The following is a 16,089-nucleotide window of genomic DNA, read 5'->3' on the forward strand; positions in this document are numbered from 1 at the left end:
TACGTGAGCAATTACGGCAGATTTGCGTCGAACTCTGCATAAGACCATATGTGACCTGGTACCAGCGATAACGCCCTTCGTTGCTGAACTGAAACGTTCAGGAAAAACCGCTCACGACTCGACTTCTCCGATTAGACACCATCCGCGCCATCGGGCGCTGTAGCTTGCTGGTCGCTTGGTTACGTGCTTATTCCCATGAGGACTTGGATAAATAAGTTAATAGCACAACACTGACTGACCTGTCGGTGTAATTGTCCCCCCTCAGCTGTACTGGCTAATCTCCTCATATATCTCAATTATCCGTATCTACAGCCTATAGCGCCTGCACCGTGATTCCCAAATTGTCTCGTTTTGCGCTGCTGCCCGCCCTAAAGAAATATTTAGGGTAACCGTTCTGTTTATTAACGCAGCCATTGCCAAACCTCCTCATGCTTCATAGGAATTTCCGTCCTTACAACTTACATACCTGTTAGTAAAAAATTAATTGAAAAGGAAAAAAATAAAACAAAACAACAATATTTTTGCTGAATTCCACGTCCGATTACACGTGTTTGGCAGGTGAGCGCTGTAAGAAACTGCCCTTCTATTTATATCTTGGTCTGGTTTGCTCGGCACGTTATAGGGAGTGCCCCGGGTCGTTTTTTTAGCAATCCCTGCAAGGTGACAGAGCCTATGTCACTCAGTAACAAGACCATGAACAGCCGGCCTTATTGCATTTCTCCGGGGGGTAACCAGTGTCCTGTAAGGGTTAATGCACACTGCTGATTTTATTGATCACCATGCAATCGCCTGTGTGACCTCTCCACCGATTCGCTCATCCCGGCTGCCAATCAGCGGCCGCTAACAGCGAAGCGTTGGCGAAATGATGAACTGCTAGCGTGGTGAAAATTTTAAACGTCCAGCGGCTCCCAGTTTGGGAGTAACTGACGTAATATTCGTATGGTCTTACATTTGTTTCCCACCGCACAATGGTGGGAAATATTCTGCACATGGACGCTGAGGTGTTAATCACAGCGTAAAAGAATAAGAAAATAAAATTGAGTAAGAAAATAAGATGGATGCTGTACACACGCTGTGCGCTGGGAATACCTCCTACGCTGTGATTTCTCCTCCTTCCTGAGCACCTTCAAAGCGATCAGCTCTCACATTTTTACTACATTTTCATCCCATATTTGGCCTACTTGTCTTCCTTTCCACTGTGGTTTTCAGATTAATTGCAAACGAGCGCCTTTGATCGCCTACCAGCCAGCCTCATTAGGAGACTGCACACTATTCCCCTAAATAAGGGCTCGTTGCTGAAGAAGACTTTGCATATCGCAGTAATAAATGTAGGCTGCAGGCCAGTGCCACATTCTACCATGCAATGTCATTACGGTGTCATTAAAGCCTTGATTCTGGAGGGAAGGAAGTAGGTTTGCCCTAATAGATGAGTAAGGGGAAGGGGGTTTGGGGAGTGATATTAGTAAGCGTGGGGGAGGGGAGATGAGACATTTTTGTAGTAATAGAGAAAACAAAGATTAGAAAAGCCATTTTCAGGCCTGAACCGTACACTATAATGCAGACACGACATCTCCTAGAAACTAGTTCCTTTTGGATTGTTAGGGGCATATTTACTAAAGTGCAGGTTTTTAAAAGTGGAGATGTTGCCCATAGCAACCAATCAGATTCTAGCTATTATCTTCTAGAAGGTGCTAGATAAATGTTATGTAGAATCTGATTGGTTGCTATGGGCAACATCTCCACTTCTACAAACCTGCACTGTTAGTAAATATTTCCCTTAGTGTGAATGGTTCTGACCGGATGTAGTTTGGAAGCCAACGGTCTAAATCCCAACCGCCGGCTTCCAGACGTTCTAATCTCGGCGTGGTACTAATGACAGGCGTCTAAATCTGGACGACTGTCATTAACCAGACGCCGGAAGACCGACGCCTGGCATCCCGAACAAAGTGATGCCGGGCGCGGACAGCTGCGGGATTAGTTTTAGGGCTCCGGGGGGGCCCTAAGGGTTAGGCACCCCTCCGGGAGATTAGGCTAGGGGAAGTGGGGGGGGGGGGGTTAGGCACTTAGAGGGGGAATTAGGGTTAGGGGGGGAATTAGGTTAGCGATACTTACCTTAGGGACGATCGGGATTTTCACCCTTGCCGGGCTGCCGCTGTCGGGATTTGAACCGCCGGACATGTGTCCCGCGGTAATACCTACTGCACCCGTTCTGACTGTTAGAAGCTGGTCACATCTCTGTGTGATGATCCATTAAGTGACAGGCTGCATGCTCATAGATATTGGTTCAGTCACAAAATGGTTGTTTCAGTGTCCAGTGTCCTCTTTGCTCTGACATTGCAGCCGTGCTAGGGTTACATTCCTGGTGTTTCTCTTTGGCTGACAGCCATGTCCTGACATAATAAAGTGAGCAAACAATTGTATTAGTGAGGGGTCTGTGAGTGAGGGGAGCGCAGGAACACAACGGTACTGTGATGCTTCTGAGATGCCTGCATCGTCTGAGGGCTTCAGTGGCGGCCATCTTTGTACTGCAGCCCACTCACTCACACTCGCAGACTTAGTCACAGGTACCCTCGGGAGCATTGTGTATTAGTGGAGTGTAACAGGGTGCACAGGTGAGCTGGGTGCAGGCAAGCTTTTTTTTGGGGGGGAAGGAATTAGAAAAGATGAGAGTGGAGCGGTTGGTGATGAAGACAGTAGTGTGAATACCTTGTTCTCCGTAATGAAAGGCTTGGGGGTGGCGAAGGCATTGGATATGGGGAGACGTTTTGTGATGGCTTTATCCAGTGACGATACTTCAACCTGAATTTACTCCTTTATCATAATCTTAAACTATGCTGAAGAGGTACAGTAACCGGACTATCTGTTTCCCACAGCCGGACACCACTGGATCACTTGCTAAAAGGTTACAGCTGCTGGATTTTAGCTGATTACGCTGCATGCCCCAAATTCCCCAAGAACAAGCCCAACCCCGAAGCTCGCCTATTATGGTCGCCGACATCAGGAACTTTGATAATGCATATTTTTTTTTTCTATGTTGAATCTGTGGCCTATTGAGCTCGACCATTAGCGAGGAAGATGCCTCACTAAGTGTATTTACAGCGTGTGGGGTTGGATCTACCAGTATCCCTCACAGTCCAGGCTCCATTTTGAAAATTGTGAAAACCCATTTAGACATGACTGCTTTCACCATGTTAAAAGATATGTTGTTGTGTATAAACATCTTACTTACTTGTGGTATATTATTTAGCTTGGTGCTGTATACTGTTTGTATTTCTGTCCGGCAGTGGATCTTTATACTCTGTATGCAAGCTTTTAAATATAAAGATCTCCAACCCCTTTCCCCCCCTGCTGTATCACATATCTCTGACTAACACCATGTATATTGGCAGCACAAAGCGTCTTAAAGTGCCCCCCCTCTGTACAGCACCGCCCCGCTATACAGTATCTCCAGCCTGTGGTGGCAGCTGGCGTTATAACGACGGAGCGCTGTATACAGTACTGATATGTAATATGCTTTCAGGCCAGCACATCTCACCTCACATCTGTGCTTTGTTTGCAGGTTACCTTAAGTGCGATACCGATGATGGCTGCGACCCCAAAGAAGAGGAGGGAGGCGGAGGCGAGGAGCTGTTCGACACTGTGCACTCCTCCATCGTGTCCGGGGAGAGTATCCGCTTCTTTGTGAATGTCAATCTAGAAGGTCCCCAGAGCACCACAGGTGGGTGACGGTCTCCATGCTGGTATCTAGTTAGGCTAAGAGTGTGGTGCGTCAGCGGCTTGTGCTCCCATGTACCATCGTCACTGTGCAAACCCGCAAGCTCACCTCCTCCTTGTGCTCCCATGTACCATCGTCACTGTGCAACCCGCAAGCTCACGCCCTCCTTGTGCTCCCATGTACCATCGTCACTGTGCAAACCCGCAAGCTCACCTCCTCCTTGTGCTCCCATGTACCATCGTCACTGTGCAACCCGCAAGCTCACGCCCTCCTTGTGCTCCCATGTACCATCGTCACTGTGCAACCCGCAAGCTCACGCCCTCCTTGTGCTCCCATGTACCAATGTCACTGTGCAACCCGCAAGCTCACGCCCTCCTTGTGCTCCCATGTACCAATGTCACTGTGCAACCCGCAAGCTCACGCCCTCCTTGTGCTCCCATGTACCATCGTCACTGTGCAAACCCGCAAGCTCACGCCCTCCTTGTGCTCCCATGTACCAATGTCACTGTGCAACCCGCAAGCTCACGTCCTCCTTGTGCTCCCATGTACCAATGTCACTGTGCAACCCGCAAGCTCACGTCCTCCTTGTGCTCCCATGTACCATCGTCACTGTGCAACCCGCAAGCTCACCTCCTCCTTGTGCTCCCATGTACCATCGTCACTGTGCAAACCCGCAAGGTCACCTCCTCCTTGTGCTCCCATGTACCATGGTCACTGTGCAACCCGCAAGCTCACCTCCTCCTTGTGCTCCGCTGGGTGAGTGGTCCGCTGCCACCTATGTATCCGCTCAAAGCTCAGTGTAATGAGATCTGCGTCCTAAAGGGGCACATTGACAATCTCTAGGGCTTTCCTAGCACTTTACATTTTTAAAACTATAATTTCTTGATTACTCACCTTGGAGACAGCCGACACTGCGCCCTGTAAAGTGAAGGCTCGGGCCAGTGCCTCGCTTGGCTTGGCCGAGTAGCAGGTATAAGACTTGTCCAACTAATGTCATATTACTACTTAGAATTGCAAATTGTAACTCAGAATTGTATGTAAAATCACCACAAGACGTTGAAGGCGACCGTCTCGCGCTCCTTTCTTGCGTACCCTTCTGTCTGACAGCCACAGGCTTCAGTGTTGAGTGCGGGAAAGGTGGGGGTCTCGGTTTTTTCGGCTGCACCCATAGCCACAGATCCCCTCTCTGCTTAGCAATCTGGGGATGATAGTGTTAAAAGCAGCACTCCAGTAATAAATCCCACAGATTGTGCTTTCAGCCGGCCGGGGAGGAGTCACCATGACATAGACCCATTTAACCCTTTCTTTTCCAGATTGCTCGGTTTAGAGGGAACAGGGTGCGCGCCAAGCTCTCTGTGTGCTTTTTTTTTTTTTTTTTTCTGCTCTGAACCCTTTAGGAACCTCCGTAGTTTATAAAACGAATGAGCAATAAAATGTTTTATTGGATGTTAAGGTGTAAGTACCATCAGTCTGTAGTGTTGTTTCTGGTCCTAGAACACCATCAGGCCTCACATACAGCGCTCATATTTGTGTAGAAGTAGCGGAAGCGTTTCAGGGTAAATTTCTAGGGCAACATTAACCTATAACCACGGGAAGGATAATAGTAATGTAAGTGTTGTATTTTCCTACATAATGAAACCATGTTATACCTTTTGAGCTGCATCCTAACCTATGCATAAGTCTTACTTACCCGGGGGGGGAAACGAAGAGTAAAGTACTGTATTACAAACTAATGCATCACAAACCGTTCCTGGGGACCAAGGGGTTAAGAGCACTCACATAGATATTGTGATGAGTAGAAAGTCTGTCCTATATGCGTGTTCCTGGTCAGAGCCGTAACTGGACTTTTTGGTGCCCTGTGCCAGAGAGCGCATTGCCCCCCTCCCCATGTTTTAAATAGGGACATAAGATAGTTGCCCTGAGAGAGGGCCATGGCCTCATGGGGAAGGGCCAGGGAAGAGATAGGTGAGGCCAGGAGATGCTGGGGATAAATAGGGACATAATATAGTGCACCTGAGAGAGGGCCATGGCCTCATGGGGAAGGGCCAGGGAAGAGATAGGGGAGGCCAGGAGATGCTGGGGATAAATAGGGACATAATATAGTGCACCTGAGAGAGGGCCATGGCCTCATGGGGAAGGGCCAGGGAAGAGATAGGGAGGCCAGGAGATGCTGGGGATAAATAGGGACATAATATAGTGCACCTGAGAGAGGGCCATGGCCTCATGGGGAAGGGCCAGGGAAGAGATAGGGGAGGCCAGGAGATGCTGGGGATAAATAAGGACATAATATAGTGCACCTGAGAGAGGGCCATGGCCTCATGGGGAAGGGCCAAGGAAGAGATAGGAGAGGCCAGGAGATGCTGGGGATAAATAGGGACATAATATAGTGCACCTGAGAGAGGGCCTTGGCCTCATGGGGAAGGGCCAGGGAAGAGATAGGAGAGGCCAGGAGATGCTGGGGATAAATAGGGACATAATATAGTGCACCTGAGAGAGGGCCATGGCCTCATGGGGAAGGGCCAGGGAAGAGATAGGGGAGGCCAGGAGATGCTGGGGATAAATAGGGACATAATATAGTGCACCTGAGAGCGGGCCATTGCCTCATGGGGAAGGGCCAGGGAAGTGATAGGAGAGGCCAGGAGATGCTGGGGATAAATAAGGACATAATATAGTGCACCTGAGAGAGGGCCATGGCCTCATGGGGAAGGGCCAGGGAAGAGATAGGTGAGGCCTGGAGATGCTGGGGATAAATAGGGACATAATATAGTGCACCTGAGAGAGGGCCATGGCCTCATGGGGAAGGGCCAGGGAAGAGATAGGGGAGGCCAGGAGATGCTGGGGATAAATAGGGACATAATATAGTGCACCTGAGAGAGGGCCATGGCCTCATGGGGAAGGGCCAGGGAAGAGATAGGGGAGGCCAGGAGATGCTGGGGATAAATAAGGACATAATATAGTGCACCTGAGAGAGGGCCATGGCCTCATGGGGAAGGGCCAGGGAAGAGATAGGAGAGGCCAGGAGATGCTGGGGATAAATAGGGACATAATATAGTGCACCTGAGAGAGGGCCATGGCCTCATGGGGAAGAGATAGGGGAGGCCAGGAGATGCTGGGGATAAATAGGGACATAATATAGTGCACCTGAGAGAGGGCCATGGCCTCATGGGGAAGGGCCAGGGAAGTGATAGGAGAGACCAGGAGATGCTGGGGATAAATAGGGACATAATATAGTGCACCTGAGAGAGGGCCATTGCCTCATGGGGAAGGGCCAGGGAAGTGATAGGAGAGGCCAGGAGATGCTGGGGATAAATAGGGACATAATATAGTGCACCTGAGAGAGGGCCATGGCCTCATGGGGAAGGGTCAGGGAAGAGATAGGGGAGGCCAGGAGATGCTGGGGATAAATAAGGACATAATATAGTGCACCTGAGAGAGGGCCATGGCTTCATGGGGAAGGGTCAGGGAAGAGATAGGGGAGGCCAGGAGATGCTGGGGATAAATAGGGACATAATATAGTGCACCTGAGAGAGGGCCATGGCCTCATGGGGAAGGGCCAGGGAAGAGATAGGAGAGGCCAGGAGATGCTGGGGATAAATAGGGACATAATATAGTGCACCTGAGAGAGGGCCATGGCCTCATGGGGAAGAGATAGGGGAGGCCAGGAGATGCTGGGGATAAATAGGGACATAATATAGTGCACCTGAGAGAGGGCCATGGCCTCATGGGGAAGGGCCAGGGAAGTGATAGGAGAGACCAGGAGATGCTGGGGATAAATAGGGACATAATATAGTGCACCTGAGAGAGGGCCATTGCCTCATGGGGAAGGGCCAGGGAAGTGATAGGAGAGGCCAGGAGATGCTGGGGATAAATAGGGACATAATATAGTGCACCTGAGAGAGGGCCATGGCCTCATGGGGAAGGGTCAGGGAAGAGATAGGGGAGGCCAGGAGATGCTGGGGATAAATAAGGACATAATATAGTGCACCTGAGAGAGGGCCATGGCTTCATGGGGAAGGGTCAGGGAAGAGATAGGGGAGGCCAGGAGATGCTGGGGATAAATAGGGACATAATATAGTGCACCTGAGAGAGGGCCATGGCCTCATGGGGAAGGGCCAGGGAAGAGATAGGAGAGGCCAGGAGATGCTGGGGATAAATAGGGACATAATATAGTGCACCTGAGAGAGGGCCTTGGCCTCATGGGGAAGGGCCAGGGAAGAGATAGGATAGGCCAGGAGATGCTGGGGATAAAAGAAGAGGAAGCTACAAGTGAGAATGATAATAAACAGGGAAATTGACAGCCCCAAACAGCGCCCCCTGCCCTGCGGTGCCCTGTGCCATGGCACTGGTCGCACCACCCTAGTTACGGGTCTGTTCCTGGTGTATCATGAACACATCCATTGTGAGTGTTACTCTCCGCATACACCTCCGTGGCTCTGTCTTATTAGGCTCCTGAGCAGCGCCATCATCTGGCCGCTTGCCGCAGCGCGCTGGCATTTTTTTTCTTGTGTGTTGTTTACCCTTGGCACTAATCAGCAGTATAAATAATGCAGTATTTTCTGTCTGATCCCCGTGTTGTGGCAGATGGAGAACACATTGCAGGCACAGGCTGAGATCATGTGTCTCTGCGTCTGCTTTCATGATATCCCAAGAATGATGCCAGAGGTAAAGCAGCTCATGTCCCCATGCGCCGGGGGAGTGTGTGAGCGTTGTGTGTCATTACTGTACAGCGCGTGCTTTATCTAATTACTGGCAGGCCGCTGATGTCCTCCATGTATGTACAGTAAGTGGTCGCTGCTCTCTAGCACAAAGAACTACGGCGTCCTCCATCCAGTGACTTGGCATCTTATTAAGGGTCCCGGCCAGACACTAAGCAGGGGGCCGATGCAGGGGGGTGGCCGGGGGATCCCATGACAGTGGCTCCTACAATATAGACACGGGATCCGTGTTCTGCAGATTAGTTGCTGTCCACGTCGTGTTTTTGTTCTTAGTAATACAGTTTTCTTGTATATTAAATCGACCACTTCAATAAATATAAAGTTACGCAGCCCTGAGAATAATAATAAGCGATCCTTAGAGCAGGTATAATAAATGAAACTGTACTGTGCTCCGGGACGGTGTCGATTAAATAGGGACATTTACAGGGACTGATTCTTTAAAACCTGGGACAGTGTCTGCAAAACGGGGACAATTAAGAACTATCCAGTGTAACAACACGTCAGGGACTGGTACACGGCTATGGCGGTGTCAGCTGCAGTGAGCATGCTGGGAGTTGTTGTGCATCAGTGGCAGCCCCCGTTATATACACTGCTCAGAGCTGATTCAGCGCGCTATTCCTCGGAGACCACTGGCTAGCGGCAGGAGGTCTGGAGCTGATGGAACCGCATTCAGCACACAATAGGGACCTGCTTCCTCACATGAATGCTGTTTATGAGCAGCGAGACAATGCACACAGCAGCCTCACCTCTCAAATGCTTCTGCACAAGGGGCTCGCGCTGTACGTCTTCCTGTACTGATAAGACCCCGCGCTGGCAAGCCTGCAAGACGGCAACACGCTGCCTCCTATATGTATTTAGTGGGTGGGTGTATGTGGTTCATTCAGACTCCGTGACATGCTGTGTGCAAGGCCTTGCTGTATACATGATGAGTAATATGTAACTTATATCACCATTCAAATGCACTAGGAAGGAGATGTCCTGGTGAATGTCATGAACATTGAAAGGTGCTTATAGCACGGTTACCGGTTGGACTTTGTAATCTGTAGCGTTTAAGGTCCTGCTTTGATAGAGGAAGTTTGATGCAGAATTAGAGCGTTTGAGTTCCAGGGGTAGGTGGGTGGGAGAGGGGAACGAGGTGGGGTTCTGCCATCTGGTCTCTCTAAAGAGTAGAGGGGTTTAGATAAAAGTTAGCAGAGGTCAGTTCCTTAATCTAGAAAGTATGTGAAATTCTCTCGGCACTTTCAGGGTACTTCTGCCAGCAGGAGACCGGGCTCTGACCAATGAGTGACTGCGTCGGTTGGTATTTATCACACTCCGCCCGATCCAGAGATGGGCACACAATGCTGCTGTTTTTAGGCAGTTGGAGCGATTATCGGTAATCTGAGAATGCATATGAGTCGCACTGCGCATGCGTCATGTTAAAGTTTCGTTGCCACTCGCCGTGTGGATTTACTCACAAAGTGATTGACAGGCAGGGACCGTGGGCCTCATTCAGAGGCGGTCGGAGGATGCAAGCGGTCGCTCAGAAACTGGGCGGCCGCTTGCATCCTGACCGCCCGCCTCTGTTTCGGTCGTTAGGCTGTGGGTTAACACCCACAGCTCTAACGACCGCTCGGGTGATGGTCGCGATGGTCAAAGACCATCGCGACCATCGGGGGCTTACGTCGAGACCCTAGGGTAGGGTCTCACTTGTAGTAAGCCCCGGAGAGCTTCTGGCTCTGTCAGAGGCGGAAGCTCTCCACTGACATCACTAGTGATGTCAGTGGGGCCTCCCCCAAACGGCAGGTGTTCCCATGGGAACGCCTCCGTTTGGGCTGCCACCCCCCGGCCCGCCTTCCAAAGGGGGCGAGCTGTCAATCAACATCGACAGCTCGCCCCCTTTAGAAAGAGACCCGCTACGACCTGCGCTGTCGGTCGTAGCGGGTCTCACGCATGCGCACGAGGGAGCCGGCTCCCTCGTGCGCTTGCACACTGGCAAAACATCGAGGCGGTCGTAGACTGTATGGCCGCCTCTGAATAAGGTCCCGTGTGTGGGCGGCAACGGGGAGGTGGTGACTGAAACGTAGGCGTCTTGCAACAGTTTTCGTGGCATGTGTCCGAAGGCGACTACAATCCTGTACGCAGTGAAAATTACTTTAGCCTCATAGGGTTACTCCTCAGAAGTCCGATAATCGACTGGTCTGTGACCAAGCTACGCCCTTCTATGCGGTTGCTTGGATTGGCAAAGCCGCTGGGGAGCGTCTCCATACAGATCTTGGTGGCGGCGAAATAAGCGTATATTTGCACAATCGCTGCATAAAATTATATGGCCGCTGTAGCGTCAGACCATTCCTCTGCGTTACATACATAATTATTTAGCCGCTGTAGTGTCAGACTATTCCTCTGCGTTACATACATAGTTATTTAGCTGCTGTAGTGTCAGATTATTCCTCTGCGTTACATACATAGTTATTTAGCCCCTGTAGTGTCAGATTATTCCTCTGCGTTACATACATAGTTATTTAGCCGCTGTAGTGGTAGACTATTCCTCTGCGTTACATACATAGTTATTTAGCCCCTGTAGTGTCAGATTATTCCTCTGTGTTACATACATAGTTATATAGCCGCTGTAGTGTCAGACTATTCCTCTGTGTTACATACATAGTTATTTAGCTGCTGTAGTGTCAGACTATTCCTCTGTGTTACATACATAGTTATTTAGCCCCTGTAGTGTCAGATTATTCCTCTGTGTTACATACATAGTTATTTAGCCGCTGTAGTGTCAGACTATTCCTCTGCGTTACATACATAGTTATTTAGCCGCTGTAGTGTCAGATTATTCCTCTGTGTTACATACATAGTTATTTAGCCGCTGTAGTGTCAGATTATTCCTCTGTGTTACATACATAGTTATTTAGCCGCTGTAGTGTCAGACTATTCCTCTGTGTTACATACATAGTTATATAGCCGCTGTAGTGTCAGATTATTCCTCTGTGTTACATACATAGTTATATAGCCGCTGTAGTGTCAGATTATTCCTCTGTGTTACATACATAGTTATTTAGCCCCTGTAGTGTCAGATTATTCCTCTGCGTTACATACATAGTTATTTAGCCGCTGTAGCGTCAGACTATTCCTCTGTGTTACATACATAGTTATTTAGCTGCTGTATTGTCAGATTATTCCTCTGCGTTACATACATAGTTATTTAGCTGCTGTAGTGTCAGATTATTCCTCTGTGTTACATACATAGTTATTTAGCTGCTGTAGTGTCAGATTATTCCTCTGCGTTACATACATAGTTATTTAGCTGCTGTAGTGTCAGATTATTCCTCTGTGTTACATACATAGTTATTTAGCCGCTGTAGTGTCAGATTATTCCTCTGCGTTACATACATAGTTATTTAGCCGCTGTAGTGTCAGATTATTCCTCTGCGTTACATACATAGTTATTTAGCCGCTGTAGCGTCAGACTATTCCTCTGTGTTACATACATAGTTATTTAGCCGCTGTAGTGTCAGATTATTCCTCTGTGTTACATACATAGTTATTTAGCCGCTGTAGTGTCAGATTATTCCTCTGTGTTACATACATAGTTATTTAGCCGCTGTAGTGTCAGATTATTCCTCTGTGTTACATACATAGTTATTTAGCCGCTGTAGTGTCAGATTATTCCTCTGTGTTACATACATAGTTATTTAGCCGCTGTAGTGTCAGACTATTCCTCTGTGTTACATACATAGTTATTTAGCTGCTGTAGTGTCAGACTTTTCAATACAATTATAGGGGCATATTCAAATAGACGCGAGAAGTCGGAGAGGTTTCGCCTGGCGTACTTTTCGCCGTCTTCGCGTGTTTTGGAGACAAAAACTTTTTGTGCGCGGCCCCGCTATTCGCCCTACTCAGTTCCAAAGGACGCGAAAACGGGACCCGGGCGAAACTCACAGGCGAAAAGTGCTGTCCGATTTGGGGAAATCAGCCTGACACCCCCCAAAAGATGCACTAACATTGGGAGTCAATGTTGTTGCCCCCGAATAGCCCTATTGAAGGTATTAGGGGTACTTAAATGCTCTCAATAGCTGCTAATTAGCGTCTTTGCACAAGTGATGAAGACTATTTTAGTTTTTTTTGGAGAAAATAACTAGTCCCAGAAAATTCGGGGTACATGGAAATGGGTGCAAGCATGGTTAAAAATCGCAAAAGTGAAGTTTTGAAAAACGCACGTTCAGTCGTTCAGCAAGCACCTGCAATCAAAAAAACACCTCCCCCATACTTGCAGACCCCCCCAAAAGCTTATTTCGCTAGTTTTTAAGTTTGTACCCCAACTTTGGAGTTTTTTGCCCCCTTTTTCTATGTCAATTTTTTTGGGGAATTTTTCTTAACGCAGGTAACCTTTTGGGGACCTGTCCCAAGTGTGCAGGGTGGTTTTCCAAGCTTTGCACCCCAAAACCGCAATTCTGCACTTCTTTCCGCCTGGTTTCATAGGCGAATCTTTTTCGCCAATGGATTGTCTTTCTGAGTAGGCGATAAGTCTTTGGAATTGAATACGGGGATAAGTTTTCGCCTGGCGAAATGACCTCACCGGCGAAACTTTTTTGCCGAAAACGGCTTTTCGCGTGTAAATTGAATATGCCCCAATAGGCTGTGGTGTAACTGAATGGTTTGGTAACATTTTATTTTGTTCTTTTGATGAGTATTGTTCTGTTCTATTTCCATCAGGGTTCCTGCACCTTTATTGTACAGCTTGATTCTGGCTGCTATCCTATAACCTCTCTGTTACCTACCCTTTGTAAACAACATTGTTTAACATGTCCCGTGTGGATGACTAGGTAGCTGTCTGTGTCCCATTAAAAAGCAGAATACTTGTAAGTAATTGTACTGTTGAGCAGACTATTTGTCTTGCGTTAATCGAATGTTTATGGTGAGCGCCATGCCTACAGAGGGGCTGCCATACATCAGGATAACAGACTAAGGGGTCTATTTACTAAGCTGTGTTAGGAGACAGAGTGAAAAGTGATAAGGTGCCAGCCAATCAGATCCCAACTGTCATTTTTCAAACACAGCCTGTGAGATGGCAGTTGGGAGCTTATTGGCTGGCCCCTTATCACTTTCTTATCACTTTTCACTCTGGGACTGATTCAGATCCGGACGCAATTAGCGCTCGCTCGTCCAGAAAATAGGGGTGGCTATTCAAATGAACCGTTCGCTCTTTGCGGTCTGTTCACGCCTCTAGGTCTGAACGAGCGAACAAAACTTGCGGTTGTTTTTGGGAAACTACGCCCCCTGGCCGCTCGCATCCTACGTCATGTCCGCTATTTATTAGATTAATCGAGTACATCGACCAGCGTATGAACTGCTCGCTATTCTTGTGGTTGGTTTTTCCTACCACAATTTTGCGAGCAGTTCTGGCTATAAAATAACCCAGTGACGTGGTCAATGACGTTGCTGTTTTAATTATGCACACCCATAAAACGCCCGTTTTGACCTTTAAGCACGCCTGCGATCGGTTCTCCACTCCCCGTTTTCAAGCACCTTCCCCTGTTACCACCCACATACGCCTCTTTCTGTCACTCAAATTATCAGGCATTCGCTATTTTGCGAGTACATGAATTTCGACCGCACCGACTGGTTCGCGCATGCGTATAACGATCCGTACGCATGCGCAGTTGGGCAAACATCGCTCGGAGCGAACGAGCGGCCGCTTACGAGCGGCTCTGAATCAGGCCCTCTGTCTCCTAACACTGCTTAGTAAATAGACCCCTGAGCTCAGAATCCACCTGTTCCCGTCCCTCCATGCCAGGTTGTTCTGATGCCTGTAATCACCTCCGTGTGTGGGAGCTCTTATCGTTCCAGCGATCAGATTCCTTTGCTGCTATGTGAATGTGGTTCCTAGCACTCTTAAGGTGCCCATACATGGTGCGATGCACCGTGCAGGGCGATTGCCGATCCGTCGGAAGACGGATCGTGCTGTCACCGATGGCAGTCGTGCGCTCCCCGCAGCACTGCACGCAATCACAGAATATGCAATCCATTTGACATACTGGCCTGTCAGGTGAGTAAAGGCCCCCATACACGGCACGATATAGCACCTATATCGTGCCCATCCGTATATCGTGCCGTGTATGAGGGGCCTTTACTCACCTGCCCGGGCAGTGTGACCAATGCGATGCACATTCTGTGATATGGGTGAGACGGGTTCATTCAGGTCGCAGAGAAGATCTCGCTGCTAATCCGCAGGGGGAATCCTCAGTTGTGGGGGTTCTTGGAGGGCTGTAGACGTTCTTTGGTCTCCTGAATGTTTTTGGAAAGCTATGATTTGTGCTCTGTGACCATGTGTCAGCGTGCAGGTATTTGTAGAACTTACTGTACTATTGCGATATACATTTGTTTTGCTCAGCGCTGATAGTTTATCTTCCCAATTATACAGCATTACTTGGGAAACGGCGAGAGATGGGTGTAAAATTTTGCGCGATGCTGATTCTTTTAAAAACCTGGTGCTAATAAGCGACCGTTATAGGTACATCTTTAGCACCTGACAAAAACTGCCTTTAATAAATGCATTTTTATAAATTTTATCAATTACGACTTGTCCAAGTTGCTGGCCACTGGCGCACAGCAATATACAGTAGGCACCATTATTGCCAAATTGTAGGGCATGCTTGTAGATCAGGGGTGTTCAATAGGCGGCCCTTCAGCTGTGGAACTATACTGCCCAGCATGCCCTGCCACACAGTTTTAGCATGCCCTAAAAGCAAAACTCATGCAGGGCATCCTGGGATTTGTAGTTTCACAACAGCTGGAGGGCCAACATGTTGAATACCCCCTGTTGTAGATCGTCCAGTCGGAATCCATCTGATGATTTTTGGCCATGACCTGTTGGGGCACCCACACAGAGAGTGGTCATTGATAGGCTCCTGCATGGACTGACCGCTTTGTGTGAATAGCCTGTGCTCTGGTCCCATTTGGGTACTGTTCCCTAGTATCTGGTTAGTAGGACCCTTTGTCGCCATCAGAAAGGTGGTGATTATCCTTAAAGAACCGCTCTACCATAACTCGCTAATTGGACTTGCAAAATAATTTTTCTTTACCCTATTTTGCTCTGTTAAATGACGGCAGAAAAAAAAAATAAATAAATAAAATCCTTACATTGAAAGCCGTGGTTGCTAAGCAGTGCTTGACAACCAGGCGTAAACATGGCTGGAGTATCGCAGTTGCCTAGCAACATGACCCTTGATGTGCATGCTCACACTTGTATAATAAAGAGCATCTCTATAGGTGATAGTGACACTCACCCGGCAGGAATAGCTTCCCCTTTCATTCGTTTTGGTCATTATTATTTTCTGTCGGATGACATTGGTAATGGTGGTTCATATTGCATCTGTCCGTGCTCTGTGTGTCAAGCCCACATAATGTCTGTCATTGGTCCAGTGTAAATATGCGCAATGAAAATTGTTCATTATTTATTACTAGTTGTAAAAAAAACAAAGCAAAATAAATAATAGTCAGAAAATAATGGTGATACACTGTAAGTAGCCCATATTTTCAGCTACGACTAACTGCGTAAGAACGCCTGTTACAATGGTGCTCTGGCTCCATGATTTGTCTGTATGATTTTGGCCACTCCTGGTTTATGGTTGAAATTGTTCAAAATGGCACAATAAATGTGTATTACAAATTTGA

The 16,089-nt window shown here is 48.2% G+C and overlaps 1 protein-coding gene across 4 annotated transcripts in view; it reads left to right on the top strand.

Moving 5' to 3' along the window:
• Window positions 1-16,089, top strand: part of SLC4A11 (solute carrier family 4 member 11) — a 131,618-nt gene that overhangs the window by 47,740 nt on the left and 67,789 nt on the right. For all 4 annotated transcript variants that reach the window (XM_088450891.1, XM_088450893.1, XM_088450892.1 and 1 more), the window contains exon 3: window positions 3,560-3,718. In XM_088450891.1, the coding sequence (XP_088307017.1) occupies window positions 3,560-3,718 (159 nt within the window). The remainder of the gene's footprint in view (window positions 1-3,559; window positions 3,719-16,089) is intronic.

This window comes from Taudactylus pleione, unplaced genomic scaffold (genome assembly GCF_031769625.1).
Source record: "Taudactylus pleione unplaced genomic scaffold, aTauple2 ptg000533l, whole genome shotgun sequence".
Taxonomy (NCBI): domain Eukaryota; kingdom Metazoa; phylum Chordata; class Amphibia; order Anura; family Myobatrachidae; genus Taudactylus; species Taudactylus pleione.